The sequence below is a fragment of the Zeus faber genome (assembly GCF_960531495.2).
Source record: "Zeus faber genome assembly, chromosome: 5".
NCBI classification, from domain to species: domain Eukaryota; kingdom Metazoa; phylum Chordata; class Actinopteri; order Zeiformes; family Zeidae; genus Zeus; species Zeus faber.
Genome location: NC_137192.1, coordinates 30,420,546 through 30,438,261, shown reverse-complemented (window position 1 = coordinate 30,438,261; position 17,716 = coordinate 30,420,546). Strand labels below are relative to the sequence as shown.

General features: G+C 47.7%; 1 protein-coding gene across 1 annotated transcript in view; it reads right to left on the bottom strand.

Moving 5' to 3' along the window:
- Positions 1 to 16,538, bottom strand: part of camk1b (calcium/calmodulin-dependent protein kinase Ib) — a 43,941-nt gene extending 27,403 nt beyond the window's left edge. Inside the window, exons 1-2 of the mRNA XM_080000478.1 lie at positions 16,478 to 16,538; positions 7,396 to 7,509 (exon numbers count right to left, since the gene is read on the bottom strand). Coding sequence (XP_079856604.1) covers positions 7,396 to 7,481 — 86 coding nt within the window. The 5' untranslated portion in view covers positions 7,482 to 7,509; positions 16,478 to 16,538. The remainder of the gene's footprint in view (positions 1 to 7,395; positions 7,510 to 16,477) is intronic.
- Positions 16,539 to 17,716: the final 1,178 nt, after the last annotated feature.

Here is a 17,716-nt window from a genome sequence, read left to right as displayed (position 1 = left end):
TGGGAAAACTGTACCTACTCCATGACAAACTGGGATTTTCACATTGGGAGCTCGGTCAGTGTCCAAAAAACATGATCGCCTCTGATCGGCCGTGAGAGCAACGAGCCTCTGATGTCAGGGTAACGGCTTCGTGACATCACATAAGATCAGAGCCGAGTCCCCCCGCCAACGCCGAAAGAAAATGCCTGCGCTCGTCCGTTCGTCGCTTAAATCACACCTCCCATTTTTGAAACAGTCCAACCACAGTCGTTCTTTGGAAGCAGACACACACAGATCGGTCTATATATACACACACGCACGCGCACACACACACACACACACACACACACACACACACACACACACACACATACGCGCGCACGGTGAAGAGCTATTGAACCATTCCATTCAGCAGAGCAGAGCGCCCTCGGAAACAGCAGTAGATCGGTGTTAAAATGCAGCCGAGAGCCAGAGCGTGAGTGCAGTAAGACATGTAGAGCAAAAGACACGGAGTGCGTCAGATGTTGATGCTGGCGCTGCCAAAAAGTGAGTCCCCGAACTCCCCGTCCGGGTCTCATGTGCTCGAGAGGAGGCGGGTCGACGGCCAAACGTGGCAGATTGCGACCTAAGACTGGAAGCAGCAGCGAAGCCTTTCGGTGCAGTTTGGCACAACCAGCGGGGAAAGTACCGAAAACGTCATATCAACAATATCACATCGTATCAACAAGTGGCGTTAAAAAGACTTCTGCGAGTCACGTGACTCACTTTCATTCTTCATAGAGCGCTAGAGAAAGACAAGCCGCCAGTGAAACCATCCCCACATTGTGGCGGGACAGGGTCACACGTTAAACGCCCCCTAATTACTCAACGGCCACGCTTTACGTTGCGGTTGCCATGGTAACGGGGACGTTCTCTCGGAAAATAAACCTCAGCTCGTTTCTTGTTTTTCGGCGTGAAGTCACGGATTTACATTCTTGGCTCGTCACGTCAGTGAAAGGCGAAGGAGAGGGGGATGAAAATCAAAGAAATTCCACCCGTGGTCTGGTTACCTAGCGGCACCTTTGAAATGCCAGCCGTCGCCGCCCAGCGCTTATGAGGCGCCTTCCCGTGTTGCTGTTACTTTTTCGGGGGGGGGGGGGGGGGCGACGGATTTTGCGTCTGCGCGGCAGGGAAAAGAGGATTAACTTGTGCCGCGGTGGTTTTCCGTATGACCCGTGCGCCCTGTTTTTGGGAGGTCTGCACCGAGGCTGTTAAGCCTGATAATGGGCTCCCATCGGCGGCATTAGGAGTCCAATCCATATCCTACACATCCACACTTCCACAACTCTACAAAGCAGGCACAAAGTGGTGCGCTGCCCCGGGAGCCGATCGCAGTCCCACACATCACTAGGTATATCGACTGGACCCTGACCCCAAAGCGGTGGGCGGCAGGAACGTCTCCGCTGAGTAACAACCGGAGCGCCCGTCCCTCCGATTAAAAGGTCATAAAACCAAAACAGGGGGTGATTCATCCACGGGATCCGAGCAAAGCGCTGGGTTCTTTCCGCTTGAGGAAGCGGACTTTTCAGGGCGGCCCCGAGACCCGGGAAAAACTTTTGCTGGGGGAACGGAGGAAGTCCAAACGACTTCGGAGCCCTTGAAGGGGCGTCCACGGGAGGAGACGGATTTCGTGCGGCTTGACTCAGCCGGAGGGAGAGATAAGTGCACTCAAAGGACAAAAATGTAATCAAAAGAAAGCCGCAGAGGGAGAGCGATGCAGATAAACAGTAAAGTGTGAGGGAAAGTGTAAAGCTGCAGTGCGCCTCTCTTTCTCACTCTCCTTTTATTTCTCGCCGTGTTTCCTAATGGTACACATGCACGACTCTAAAGACAACACCCCGCCCCACACACACACACACACAAACATACATACACACAGTGAACACACACTACTCCCGTGCAATCAATTCGGGCTGATGGCTGACCATGGGACCACTGGGTCACCGTTCCACATGACAGGGCCGGGCAGGGCCAATCCATCAACCCCATCGATTGTGAACGGCTCAAATTCACCTTTCCTCGCACGGCCCCGCCCCTGGTGCTCTGTGGCCCCATTTCCGTGGAAAAAGTCTGGTTTTGGCGGAAAAAACGCTGCAAACCTGACAAAGATCCCTGTGGGGATGGAAAGGTTGTCCATTTAAATGTGGGTTTTTTTTGTGTGTGTTGTTTGTTGTTTTTAACAAAATTGACAATTCCCCCCAAAGGGAGAAAGACACTTACAGCCCCTGGCGTGTGAGCGTGTTTTTTTTTAGCAGCCGTTCCAAATGCGAGAGCCAACGGCCCCTCCCAAACTCGGCACAAAACACGCAAGGATGCCGTGGCGGTGCAGCAGCTTCCACCCGTATCATAATAACACATGCATTATTGCGTCAGATAATCTGGATGGAGCCCTACAATTACACCCTACATGCTGAAATCATTTTCATTGCATTTCAATAATTGCAAATGTGGTCAACCTATCATGATATCTCACAAAGAACGCCTTGGAGCCCATGCAAAACTGTTATTGCATGAGGTGTTGTGGCAACGCTCCCAAGCCTCCAGACAGAAAACCGTACAGTGTGTCGGAATAAGGAACTCACACAATAAATGTTCCCACTTTGCAGCAGGGTACAGGCGGCGTTAAAGTAAAAATGTGAAATGAGTCAGACCGTTGCGTGAGGACTAAACCCCCGGTCTCCCTTTTCCAGCTTATTATTTTCGGGCAAGATTTGCGCCATAATTGATTTCACTGCAGCTATTCATGCCAGGTTCATGGCATCATTACTTGAGGCGCTAAAGTAGGAGATCTAATTTAATAAAAAATTAATAATAAGACAAAATGTAATTAATTGATAAAAAAAGAACACAAATATTAAATAAAATAAAACATAATAAAAACAATTATATTTAATATTTATATATAATAATAACTCTTAATTGAATAAACAATATTTTGACTGAGGGGCTGCAAAACTTCTACTAGTGTGTGTGTGTGTGTGTGTGTGTGTGTGTGTGTGTGTGTGTGTGTGTGTGTGTGTGTGTGTGTGTGTGTGTGTGTGTCTCTACAGTATGTGTGTTACATCACACCGCACAGGCCACGTGTTGTATCACATCAAACATGTTTAGAGCTCAATATCTGACATACAGTATATTGAGAATAGGACTTTTTTTTAAATCATCTTGCGGAACTAGTCCGTCAGCTCTGATTTGAACTCTAACCACTCTTGTTCTATTGACGGCGGCTGAAGAGGATCAATGAGGGGGTTGTAAAACTCTGTTGTGGTTTCTGATCGCTGTCCAACGGAAGCGGTGGGTTCAGCTCCACGTCAATGAGCCCCAGGGCACCGGGAATACTGTCACCAAACAGAAACAGGAGGGAAGAGCAACTGGTTATGGAGCAACTGGGAGGGACAGGGCTCCGAAAAAAGAGATAGACAGACAAACAGACAGACAGATACTAGATAGTAAGATAGATGGATAGACGGACGGGTGGACAGACGGACGGACGGACGGACGGACAGACAGACAGACAGACAGACAGACAGACAGACAGACAGACAGACAGATAGATAGATAGATAGTAAGAGAGTGAGGAAGAGATGATGAGAAAGGAAAATAAGTAAAGAAGAGGAAATTGGGGAGCAGAAAGAGGATTGGAGCTGATTGCAGTGTGTGCATTATTAATCCCCATCTGGTTTAATTGCAAAAACACGTCGCTGATGGGAAGTCAACACACACACGTGCGCGTGCGCACACACACACACACACACACACACACACACACACACACACACACACACGCAGTGCGCTGGCAGGGCACTGGCAGAAGTTCGTATCAGCTTTCCAAGACAAACATGACACAAAACCCAAAAGTATTCATTCAAAAATGCATCGGAGCTCGGAAATCAAGTTTTTTCACAAGCAAATATGTCCTTCCATTGAAATGCAAGAAGTCCCTTCCAATAAACCGTTTAGCTTATAGCTGATATACTTTCATATTACATTCTATAAAGGGTTGAATACGCCCATGACCAGTGGATCAGTTGGACATAATATTTTCTGACCAGGACCGGTGTCACGATAAGAAAGAGCAATACCAGAACAAGTCATGGTCTTAACAGTTCATAAAACAGTTAAATGATGTGAAATATAATATGATTTTTACTGGGCTTAGAGGAAGACTGAAGGATCAGTTGAGTTTTATAGTTACAGTTTTTAGTGTATGGAGACACATGTACACACTGACATACAGGTACTCATGCTCACAGCCGAACACCCCATTTAACATAGGATAAGACAGCACTTCATTACCACAATTTATTATTCAATGATGAACATTCATGCCTCCACGGCCTCTGATAACACGTCAGAAATGTCAACCAGCTTTCAGATTCAAGCATCGCTGTTCTGATGCTCTCATAAAGAGATTCAAGAGGTTTATTCGTCACATACATATACATACTTTCATACAAATTTGCAGTGAAAGACGTGTTAACTCTACATGATGTGTGTGTGTGTGTGTGTGTGTGTGTGTGTGTGTGTGTGTGTGTGTGTGTGTGTGTGTGTGTGTGTGTCTCTGTTTTTTTTCCTGTACGTGAAGAAAGGGAGAGCGTTAATCTCTCCCACAATGATCACATATGCACCCGGTGGTGGATTATTAATAGCAAATCAAAAACTTTGTTTCCATAGTGACTGTTTGAGTCCATTATGGAAAGTGTCTCTGTTGTTGCCCGGGCAACGATGGGGCGATGGCAAACGAGCGTGGCTCACAGCTGAGTGATGTGGCGCAGCGGTGAGTGCCTCACAAACACCATCCCAGCGTTAAACCAGATGGGAAAAGTGTGGGAATTACAGGAATGAAGGTGAAAAAAAAAGAGTTGCTGTATTAAAGACAGTTGCATTCAGCAATAATCCGACAAAAGTCAATGACTTCAATGTTGCTAAACATTATTATTATCATTTATTTTATTATTTATTTATTTTATTACGTATTCATTTCATTATTATTTATTTAAATCATTATCATTATTTATTTATTTATTTATAATTGTATTATTATTATTATTATTATTATTATTATCATTATTATTATAAATGTCACCTGATATCACCTTGACCATTGTACCCATATTATTACACAATCCTGAACAAACACAAGGGTTATAAGTCTATCCCTGAGACTCATCCCTGATAAATTTACAGACGATGATGTAACAGTTTACATTAATGCTCGGTAAATCCTGTTTTAACAAGGAACGGTGTGTACTCAAAAGATGTTTTAAGTGGGACACCCTGGATAAACATCCTGCATCGCGAGATCCATGAATGTCAGCGATTCACAACAACAGGTGAAAAGCAAGGCCCCGGGTTGTGTTTAACTAAGTATAAGTGAGTATATGCACAAGGCTGGGATGGTCATCAATAAACAGGGACTTTTACTTTTTTGATTGATACGAAAGTCAAATATCAAACGGTACAAGGCGGATATGTCTGATCCTCGAGTGCAAAGCCTCCAAACTTTACAGTTTCCTTCACCGTTTGGGGGGGGTGCAGGCGCCTCAGCGACTCAGGCTGCCGTCCTCCTTAAGGCGACAAATGTTCCCCTTGTGACACTGAAGTACGATCTGATCGCAAAAAGACACTGAAAGAAGCAACCTCTCGAAATTAAAAGATATGTGTACGATATTGAGGGTGCAAGAAAAAACAGCATATAATAGTAGAAGTGCGGTTCATAGCAAAAGTAACGCTGTTCGTTTCGGTCCCCAAGCACGCACGCACGCACGCACGCACACACACACACACACACACACACACATACACACACATACACACACATACACACACATACACACACACACACATTGGAGGGCTGAGACCGAAGCAAGCATCCAAAAGAGGCATCCGGACTTAAGAGGTCAACTATCAGGTTGAATTTTTTAAATCTTGGGCGGATGTAGTACGTGGTTTAAAAAAAAAAAAATATGTATGTATTTTTTTTTTTTTTTCAGAAGCAGCAAGGGCAAAAATCCAGGAAAAATCTAGGTGTTTTACATTTGTGCATAAAAAATGCCGTTGTTTTTCCATATTAGGTGGGCAAACACAGTCTCACTGACCCACAGTGCAGCAGCAGGGCGGTTGTCAGCTGTTTTGGACGGCGAAGCACCGCGTTTGTGCAGGTTGCACAAACTCTGGCTTTAACAACATCAAATAAAAAACAAAAATAAATGGCACAGCTGAGGCCACGGGCCAGCCGCGCCCGCGCAAGCACCTGAGCAGCGCAGTGGACCGGCGCGCATGGATGGCTCTGCCGAGTGACAAGCCTGCCGAGAACGCGGCAAAGGGGAGAACGGAGAGACGCGCCGGACGCGGCGCCGCTGTACAGGTTTTGTTCTGTTCAAGTGGGAGACAAAAGGAAAGTAAATAAATCTAAATCCAAAATAAAAAAAACGCCCTCTTCCCCTAAAGGACCGCTGCGGCTCCTCTTTGTCTTCTCCTCGCCGTTCGCCGTAGCACTATCTCCGTCACTAGCCCCGCCCTGTCTCCCCGCCCCCCTACGTGACATCACGTTCAAGTTTGCGGACCAATTGTCCGCTCTCCGCCATGACCCTTCCGGAGGGGGGCTGGTGGGTGGGGGGAGATGGGCCGGACAGCGAAAACCACTGTGCTAACCGGGCTGGCAGGTCAGAGGTCAAATCACACACCCGCGGCGGTGAGGAAGGCTCTGGGCGGCTGCGGTGGGACGCCGGCGTTGCTGAGTTACAGGTCACATTACAGCCCTGCGTGGGAAACCCATCCCTGCGTCTTCCGGCGGGAGGAGAAGGCCACGCTCACATCTGCGTGACTGCATGCGGTTTTTCAAAATGCCACCGCCAGCGGAAAGTCCGTAAAAGGTTTTGCCGGGTCCATCGCTTCGTCGCCGTTTTTCATCTTTATCACCGTGTTAAATGATTAACTTCACTTTATGTTGGTTCGTTTTCGTGATCTGTGATCCTTGCTCTCTCTCTCTCTCTCTCTCTCTCTCTCTCTCTCTCTCTCGCTCTCTCTCCAGACCCACTCGGACCCGCAGGTGCAGCTTCATCGGGTCGGTTCTCAACGGCGTCGTACAAAAAAACAAAAAAACAAAACAAAACAAAAAAAAAAAAAAACGACGTAACAGAGAGCAGCCCCCCCCCCACGGCCGGCGGCAGCTGGGTGCTAATAATGAATAATGACCCGGCGCATGCAGGGGCCGCCTTCTGATCCCGTCTCACTCCGTGTGTATCCGCTGATGAGTGCCACCTCGGCCACCTCGGCCACCGCTTACTCAAAAGCGCCTCCATTTCTTTTATTATTTTTATTATTTTTATTATTTTTTTAAACCCACCAGACACCTTTGGCACCGTTGGCGCGACTTACGTGCCCAGGATGTCCTTGAAGTCGTAGTTCTCCTTCACGTCCGAGGTCTTCTTTTTCCAATCGTGGCAGTCGTCACCCAGCGGCATCTTCTTGCTGTGACGGTCGGCTGCAATGCTGGAGGGGGGGACAGGTAAGGGAGGTTTAATAACATCCATACAGCGACCATCCAAGAGAGCATTGAGAAGTGACGGCACACAAGTGACGTGGCGGGGCTGGGCGTTATGGGGGGTGAGTGCGCTACGAATGACCCTTGAAAAAAAACGAATGTGGATCTATATGGAATTTCGAATGGCCCTCGGAGGCTCGGTCAGGAGCCTCCGTCCACGCCCGTCGCGGCAACCGAGCCCGCGGTGGCAGCGGACATTCAAAACACAACCGGGCTGTTACACAAGGAATTAAAATGCTCCTCGGGTGACGGAGGAATGCGGTCGGTTCTGCTCCCGCTCAAACAATCACTCATGCAAATCAGCTCGATTTCCAAAAGGAAAACAAACAAAAAAACTTGTTTGCCGTCGCTCCCGGAGGCGACCCGAGCGCCGTCGGTTGGCCCGGGGCGGCGGGCGTGGCGAGGCAGGGGCGGGGCGAAGCCGCGCTCTGTGTTTGCTGTTCCAGGAGGAAAGCAGATCGCATGTGATGCCCCGAGGCGGTCGCAGCGTTCGGCGTTTGGTTTCCTCTCACTCAGTGATTCTCAACTTTCATGTTTCATGTCCCCATTTGTCCTTCGGAGCCCAATCAGAGAAGATATTTTTTTTTTTTATTGTTGGATATGATCTAGTCCGATCGTTCATACCTGTCTATGCTACGGTTACAGAGATAAGCGCGGATAAGAAGTTCAACTGTTAACCGTTTTGCTGGGGGCCCCCGGGGAACCTCTTCAACGACACCTGGGCGGTCCCCGAACCCCACGTTGAGAACCACTGCTCTGACAATCACCCGGGCAAAAACGCATCAGCTTCACGGGTTCAAGGCCGAATGCAAAATCTCTAAAAAGTACGCGTTGCAGAGTGTGTAAGCTCCCGTTACGTGGTTACAGCGCTGACCACCGGACTGGGCCAAACCCTCAAAGCGCATCTTCCCCGGCTCTTTTCTGTCCGGTACGTTTGCATTTTTCTTCCGACACGCCGGCGTCGTGTGTTCTGCACATGCATCGGAGGCTGAGGCTGAGAACAGAGGACACTGCTGAAGCTGCTCTGATTGTACAACACAAGGCGTCAGGGACTAAAATAGCCCCGTTCATATCAGTTCCTCTGCTCCTCTATTGCTGCTGCCTGCCTGGCAACTTCACAGTCAGCCTATCTGCGATGATATAATACATTGTTCTGGTTTGAGCCGGTGCCATTCCTGTGGGGGTAAATGATGGCATGACAAAAAAGGCTGGGAATTAAACTGGACAAAAAGACGGCTGAAGGAGCGATAAAAACATTTTTTTTAAAGCATTAACACAAACTTTTGCCATTAAATAACAATCACAGCTAAGGTTAATGGAATACCATTAAAAAATGTTTTACCATAAAATAAATGTAAGATTTTTCGAGTATTCAAAAAAGCTATTTATTTTACAATAAAAGCTAGCTCAAACAAATTATTCTTATTATTATTATTATTATTATTATTATTATTATTATTATTATTAATATTATTAATATTATTATTATATTAATTGTTATTTGGAAAGCACCTTTTGTACATAATTTGCAGCTCTCACTTTACATTTAGGAATTAATAATTTACAGTAATTAATTATTTAAAGTGAATAAATAGTACATTTGAGGAGAAAAACAAACTAACAAACAAAACAAACCAAAACAAAAAGAAAAGAAAATATAAAAAACTTTAATAAAATAAATAACAATGGTAAGAAGAACACTACTCACTAGTTAAATGCCAGAGTAAACATGTATGTTTTCAGTTGCTTTTTAAAGATGTCCACAGAGCCTGCTTCTCCGATATTTTGTGGGCTGGCGTCCCACAACTTTGGGGCATAGTGAGTAAAAACTGCCTCCCCACATTTCTCACGGAGCACTGTGGGGACATTTAAAAGAGGTGCAGCGGTGGACCTACGGTAAGCGAGGAGTGGGAAATAGCGTATAGGGAGTTGCTATTCCATTAAGAGCTTTATACACAAGTAGAAGCACCTTGACATCATCCAACAAGAGTTATTTGTTATTTTGTTCTGGTGTTCGCTAAAAGTCTAGAGGCAGACTGGGGAATAAGTTGTAATCTGTCCATGGATTTTTTTTCGGAAGACCCGTAAAAAGAGCATTACAATAGCCCGGTCTACTTGAAATTAAAGCATGAATTAATTTCTCAGCATCCTGTTGCTTTAGGAAAGGCCGAAGATAAATGACGTTTTGGTACCTCGTTAGTGTGAGTTCTGAGGAGTCAGACTTCCCAACCTATTAAAAAGAGTCTTTTTGGGGGGATTTGGTCCAACTAAAAGTATTTCTGTCTTTCCCTCGTATAATTTTAAGAAGTTGTTGCTTGTGCGCAGACTTATTTCCCACAAACAGGTAATAAGGGAACACAAAAGAAGGGGACCAAGATGGCTCCCTTGTGCTACACCAAAGCATATTTGGCATTTCTCTGACACATGAGTATTAAGACTGACAAAACATTGCCTCCCAGTTATGCATCTCCAGTTAAGAGCACCGACAGACTTTCCAAACCCTGTTTTCAAGGGGATTTATTGAAAGGTTGTGATCAATAGTGTGGAATGCCGCACTCGGATCTGAAAGAATAACAACTGACACCTCGTTGGCATCAGTGCTAAACGTGAGGCCGGTCACTATTCTCACCAGAGCTGTTTCTGTGCTGTGATTGGATCTGAAACCCGACTGGAACTTGTCGAGAATTTTGTTTTAATTGAGGAAGGTGTTCAGATGAGAGAAAACCACTTCCTCAAGCACCGTGCTGGGGAAGGGAACATTGCATATATAGTTATGTAGTTTCAATATGTTGTTATCTCATTTTGGTTTCTTCAATGAAGTTTTCACAACAGCTGCCTGGAAAGCTCCTGGGAATATTCCAGTCTCCGGGGAGGTATTCATTCTTTTCAGAAGCTTGGGGAGAGACTATTGTACACACTTTTGAAGAATTTGGCGGGGGAGGGGATCAAGAGAGCATTTACCCGTGGTGCGGCTTCATCGCGAGACCTCTTTTTTCATTTGGACAGGAGCAGCCTTCTCTCGCTTGTTGCTCAATTTACAGTTAAAGTCATCGACCATTTCATTCATCCAGAAATTTAGACTACGCGGATCTAAGGAATTTGCGAGTACCGGGAACAGTAGTTCTGGTGCAGTGTCCAAATGGGCTTTATCAGTGGTACATTCTGCTCTGACTTGCTTTGAACGAACAAAACATCAACGAACGCGCAGTCACGGTTGGAGACATTCATATCAGATCCTAGAAATATTATCGATGCTTATCCCCCTGCGGCGCTGGTGCGTGGCCTCGGTAACATGCTGGTCTAAGTGTGGGCCGCGCAAGAGGTCCAGAAACTCCATCGCCACATCTCCATTTAGAATTATCCGACCGGGGCTCGTGATGGTCAGCGACGTAAGATCAGGACATTTTCTGATCTTCTGCCAGCAGTGCCAGTACGCGCAGTGTACTGTGAGTACTGGCACGGCCTTCGGACCAATAGCAAGGTATTCAAATGATCAAAAAACCACCTAAGCCTATTTCCATACAACTACATCCATTTGAGGAGGTTGCAGCGACTCCACCACCTTGCGCTGTTGATTGAAAAAAAAGTTGGAGTTCAGGGGACAGGCCTCTACAAGTGTAGCCGCACCATCTGAGCTAAGCCAAACTAAACACAAAAAAAGGGGATCTAACATGAGAGGGGGAGGGCCGGTCCCATGTTGGTGGATAAAAGATTACTATTTCTTTTTTTTACTAATTTACTATATAAATTAAAATTTTCTTTGTAGGAGTTCATATTGGTTTTATGTCGTTCTAGTGCTTTACAACTGCTTACTGCTGCTTCCAACACAAACATAGGTGTATGAGAGCGCACACACACACACGCACGCACACACACACGCGCGCGCACACACACATTTTCCCCTCGCTGCCTTCACCGGGGCCTAAGGGCAGCTTCATACATGTCGTCATGGAAACCCAAAGGAGCTGCTATGGTATCTGAGAGGCAAAACTGCAGAAGTGTCTAATGGTAGGTGGCACGTAAGGCGGAAATCATTGAAGTCGCTGCGATGGTTGTCCGCAGAGAGTAATTATGTTAAACGCATGTGGTCATACTGCGCTGCACAAACGGACGTGGCGGCCCGGCGTCGCGCTCGGCGGAAGGAAACGGAAAAAAAACCAAGCCGCGACGCGGGCGGCTCCATCTACGCGGCCGGGGGTGGCTACCGCCAGGCCCCGCCGCCCCGGTCCAAATGCCCATTCGCCGGTTTGTATATATACAACTCTCGGTGCTCCTTAAGAGCTCCAGATGTAGCTCCATCCACGTTGGTCTCTAAACGTTAAAAAAAACGTTCATGAAAGAGGTCTCCTCCGCCTCGCACGCACCACGGGATGGCTGGCAGGGGAAGTGCGAAGAGGAAGTCTAGTCAGATGTGTGCCAACCGTCCCGCGGCGGTGGGACGTAACCCTAACCCCCCGAGCGCTTTCTCCACGCGACACCGTGTCCCCCCCCCGCCCCGAGGATCCGTTTCCAGCCACGAGTGCTTTTCTATTGCCCGGACTGAAAAATGATCTCTTGGCGGTGTAAAAACGCTCGGCTCTCGGACCTCGGTTTCCTCGATACAGGAAACGACCGCGACGCCTTTTAGAAGTGTGAAGCAGGCCGAGCTCGCGTCAAGCACAACTCCATCCGTGTCCTCTCAACCGCCCCAACGGGCTCCTCGTCTCTAACTCTGTTCTTCATCGAGGTTTGGTCAGAGATTTTGCAAAAGGGAAGACATCTGACACCATGGGAAACTGCCTGTGTATTTTTAGAAAAAAATTTAAATAAATTAAAAAAAACACAAAAAAACGTCTAGAATTGAGTTTGAGTTTGAGAGGAAACAATGAACTGAAAGAGCCGGTGCCGCGTCGCTTGTTTGAACAACTTCCCATATTTTTCACCGGTAGAATCGAGGAGAGCGCTGGAGACGAGTGCTCCGAACGCATGCAAAAAATAATAATAATAACTGAGCTGACAAAAAAATAACTGAGCTGACGTCGTGGACTTACTTCTCTCGCCAAATATGATGCATTAAAACACCTCAGTGGGGGGGCGACACAACGTCGGCATGCGCTCCCGAATCAGCGTCCGGGCGCCTGCGGTGCCGTTGGACTCCCGTTTCCTCTCAGGCCGCCCCCCCCCCCGTGTCATGTTCAAAAGCAGCACATTTTCGGGAACTCTCGACAAGGCCCGAGGACGTCGAAAGCAGGCGTGGGGAGTTCTGCTCTTCCAAACAGGCAAAATGCTTCGGGGATTTGGGGGGGGTGGAGGTCATGAAACTTGCAGGGGAGGGGGGCGGAGCGTCTCCAAGTGGCGGGGGCATGCGGGTACAGAACAAGCAGTCAGAGCGGCGGGAAGAAGGTCACCCTCGTCTTTGCGTTCTATGGCGTCGCGTGCGGCCGACGGGGAAGAAAGGGGAAAGCTGTCAGGCAACCAGGAGGCAGCGGGGTCAAGGGGTCAAGGGGTCAAGGGGCCGAGGAGGTCGAGGAGGGGAAGAGACCATAGTCAACCAGAACCGCATTCCCTACAGGTTCTACGTGACATGCAGCATTCACCCCGTTCCAGGTAGAAATACACCCAGAGGAAAACACTGTACTCACTGGTTTCCCATTCCTGTGAAGGCACGGCGGTTAGAAGAGACACACACACACACACACGCGCACACACACGCACATGCGTGCACGCGCGCGCGCACACGCACACGCACACACACACACACACACACACACACACACACACACACACACACACACACACACACACACGTGCTGTAATGTCGAATGTGGTTTCATGACATGTTGACAAGTGGGGAGATATCGAGATGCTTTTCAGATGTCACAAACCTCCTCCGCCCACAAAAAGTAAAAGTAACTAAAGTAACTAAGTATTAAGTAGACACGTGTAACTGTTGCCAAATTAAAACATTCACAAAACAGAATAAAACCGTGAAACGATATTTGAAAGCTTGTGCCATTACATACCATAATACATTACATGTATTATAGATATAGATATATACTGTATATATATATATATATATTTTTTTTTTTTTTTTTTTTTTTTCCACCTTATCATCGTAACATTTGTTTCTCTTATGTCACAGGATAAAAAACTATTGTGAAAAAACTGGAGAAAAACTTTGTGGGCCTTGGTGGGAAACTTCACTGCTCCTTCATCCAAAAGTCGTTTGGTGACCGAAACCTTCTCCAACAGTCATGTGAGCCAGCGTTCTGAAGCCAGATGGAGGAACGTGCCGCGCAACTTCTTCGTGGATACTCACCTCCCCGCGCGCCGGTGCACAGATTTCTGCGGACGCGTGCTGATGCGGGCGTGTGCGTGCGGGTACAGACACAGAACACACACACCATCCCAAACCAAGATCTAAGACACCTCCAACTGGCACAATGCTGCCGATACCGACGCTCAAGACCGCTCTGCCCGGAGGCTCGAGCGTCGTCCTCAATGTTTAAAACCGGAGCGTCACACGAGGGAGGTGTCCCTTTTACGCCCCTTTCCCACTGCACCAAAAACCCGGTGACACCCGCTCACATCCGGCCTTTGTCACCGGCGGGGAGAGGGAAAACCCCGGGTCTCACCTCTCGCCTCCGATCACCCCCGATGTAAACAGGACTCCCGGGTCGACCCACTCCCCCTGGCCCCTCTACCTGCGCCGTGTGACGGCGCGTTGAAATTCCGGACGCTGGCGCATAAATAGAGGGGAGTATCTGCGTATCATGACATCATTTCATATTCCCATTTGGAATCAAACACAGGAGTTGCTGACCTTCTTTTCACGCACGGGGGGACCGTCGAATGCTGTGGGTGCGGGGATCGCAACGCGGGAACCACAGCGGAGAACCCCCCCCCGCCCCCCGCTGGGCCCTGCTCCCCTTGCCGCCGGAGGACCGGCGCTTTCTGCTGCCGTCTTGGGTCGTTCACGAACGATCACATCCCTTTTGAGCGGCTCGAAATACTTTTTTTTCCCCCCCAAGTTTTAACAGTTTTTATGTCGTTGTTTGTTTAAGCTGCTGTCTCCTCTACTGTTGTGTTCCCGATCACACTGGAACCATGACACGTCCCTTTTCCGACGCGTTCCCGACGTCCAGGGTGACGCACCGGAGAAAAACTGCGTTTTGCCCGGCAATGGCGTCAATCGCCTATTTTTAGCGGGTCGGCCCCCTCATTTTGGAACGGCATTGGAGATTTATGCTCGGAATCGCTGATTCTTGTCTGCCGCTGCTGGGGCGTAAACAAAGCCCGAAAGGTAAATAATGTGACCATATCAACCCCACTCCCACAGGCCCCCCTCAATTAAACTCCAGATGAGCGATTTGAAGGAAGTTTACTTTTCAAGGGCTCGGAGCCACGTCTCTCCCCTCTGCCGCTCTCTCAACTGCCGACGGGCAGGACGCACTTCTGGAAGAATGAAGGGGCAAAAGCTGACGGAAACAGACCAGAGGCTACGGCGTCCTCGGCCGACCACGCCCCTGCGCTTTTGAAAGACCATTTTTGCCAGGGGGCAAATTCGTAGGATTTGGTAGGGATTCGTAGGAACATCCCGTCGGGAGCACAGAGGTTCGCTCCCCTCCCGGGGAACCCTCCGCCGCCCCGCGCTGGGCGGACGCTGTGATTCCGGCGCCGCGGTTGGCCCTGAGCGAACGTGACGCGAAAACAAATCCCCTTTCAAAGTGTCAGCTCATTAATGGCTAAGCTGACGCCTCCTCGTAAGCAGCGACCAGAGGGAAGGCGCGCCGGGGGGGGGGGGAGAGGGCGAAGTGAGTTTTTGGTGGCGGTGCACGGCGGCGGCGGTTGGTGGTGGTGGTGGGAAGGATGGAGGAAGGGAAGGGAGTAGAGGGAAAATGAAGCCAGAGCCTCCAGCATCCTCCTGCGGGGGAATGCATGGAGACGCGCGCGGGGCGCAGGGAGGGACGCACCTGCGATGGTGGAAACTGCTGAGACCCCTGAACAAAAATTCTTAAAAGTCATAAAATAACATTGGGGGGGGGGGGGCAAAAAGCCACCTGCCGTGGTATGTGACCCGTCCCCTGGTTCACACGTGAAGTCAAGTTTGTGTTTGCGGTTGGGACGTGATGTCGAGCCTCTCCCACGCGTCTCACCTGGTGGGCGCCGCTTTACGCTCAGTCCTGGTTCGATCTCGCGCCGATTTCGGTTTTATTTCATTTTTTGTTTTTTAGCCGGAGCGTGTGCGCACGCGCATGCGCACACGCGCCGCTTTTTTTTTTTTTTTTTTTTTGCGATACTTTTTTTCGCGACTGAGTTTATTGACGTTGTTGAAAAATGGACGATTAAATGTTAAATATTGATTGATCACACCGGGGCGATGTTGGGAGTTTGTATTATTATAGAATTGATAAATTATTTAATAAAACACATATTAACCAAATCCACCTCCAGCATTTTCACAGACGTCTACTGTCTATTGCTCAGGCTCTAAAACAATAATTGAAGTGAGGTTCTAAACGGCATCGCACCTCTAACAACAAGCATGAATGAGCCTTGGTGAATAAATACATATTGGCTGAAGTTACATATATCCGGTAAAAATAATAATAATAATAATAATACTAATAACACATCCAGAATGATCTCACTGATGCGCAGACAATACCTTCCTCGGTTCTGTCCGTCCGTAGTGTTTTGATTATAACAGAACGGCCTCTTTGTTCTATTTAATCGTGTGAGTTCGATCTGGACAGTTGTGCAAAACGCCTTCCTTGAAACGCGAGTTGGAGTAACAGACCGGCAGCGGAGGAGCGCGGCCATCTGGGCTGTGCTCAACACTTTACACTAAACACGTGAAACAAACAGAGAGAATAAACATTTAAATTAAAAAAAGAAAAGAACGACACAGATCGGACGACGCGGTTTTCTTACCTGAATCCCTCGGTCTCGGCGTCTCAGAGGTCTGTGGCTCCACAGCAGAGCTGCCTCCAACTCAGCACGGAGGAACTGGACTCCCTCTGACGTCACTGGCACGACACCGCGACGAGAGCCAGATACACTGTGCGTCCTCCTGCTCTACTCTCACTGGATGTGTCCTACTACTGCTCTACTCTCACTATACATGTCCTACTACTGATCTACTCTCACTATACATGTCCTACTACTGATCTACTCTCACTATATATGTCCTACTACTGATCTACTCTCACTATACATGTCCTACTACTGATCTACTCTCACTATATATGTCCTACTACTGATCTACTCTCACTATACATGTCCTACTACTGCTCTACTCTCACTATATATGTCCTACTACTGCTCTACTCTCACTATATATGTCCTACTACTGCTCTACTCTCACTATATATGTCCTACTACTGCTCTACTCTCACTGGATATGTCCTACTACTGCTCTACTCTCGCTATATATGTCCTACTACTGCTCTACTCTCACAATATATGTCCTACTACTGCTCTACTCTCACTATATATGTCCTACTACTTCTCTACTATCACTGTATATGTCCTACTACTGCTCTACTATCACTATATATGTCCTACTACTTCTCTTCTATCACTGTATATGTCCTACTACTGCTCTACTATCACTATATATGTCCTACTACTGCTCCACTATCACAATATATGTCCATTACTGCCCTACTATCACTATATACTGTATGTCCTACTACTGCTCTACTCTCTTTGTATCCGTCCTACTACTGCTCTACTCCCTTTGTATCTGTCGTACTACTGCTCTTCTCTCGGTGTATATGTCCTACTACTGCTCTACTCTCACTGAATCTGTCCTACTACGTCTGTACTCTCTTTGTATTTGTCCAACTACTGCTCTACTCTCACTATATCTGTCATCCTACTGCTCTACTCTCTGTGTATCTGTCCTACTACTGCTCTACTCGCACTAGATCTGTCCTCCTACTGGGCTATTCTCTTTGTATCTGTCCTACTACTACTGCTTTACTCTCACTGTATCTGTCCTACTACTGCTCTACTATCACTATATATGTCCTACTACTGCTCTACTCTCACTATATATGTCCTACTACTGCTCTACTATGACTATATATGTCCTATTACTGCCCTACTATCACTGTATATTGTATGTCCTACTACTGCTCTACTCTGACTATATCTGTCCGACTACTG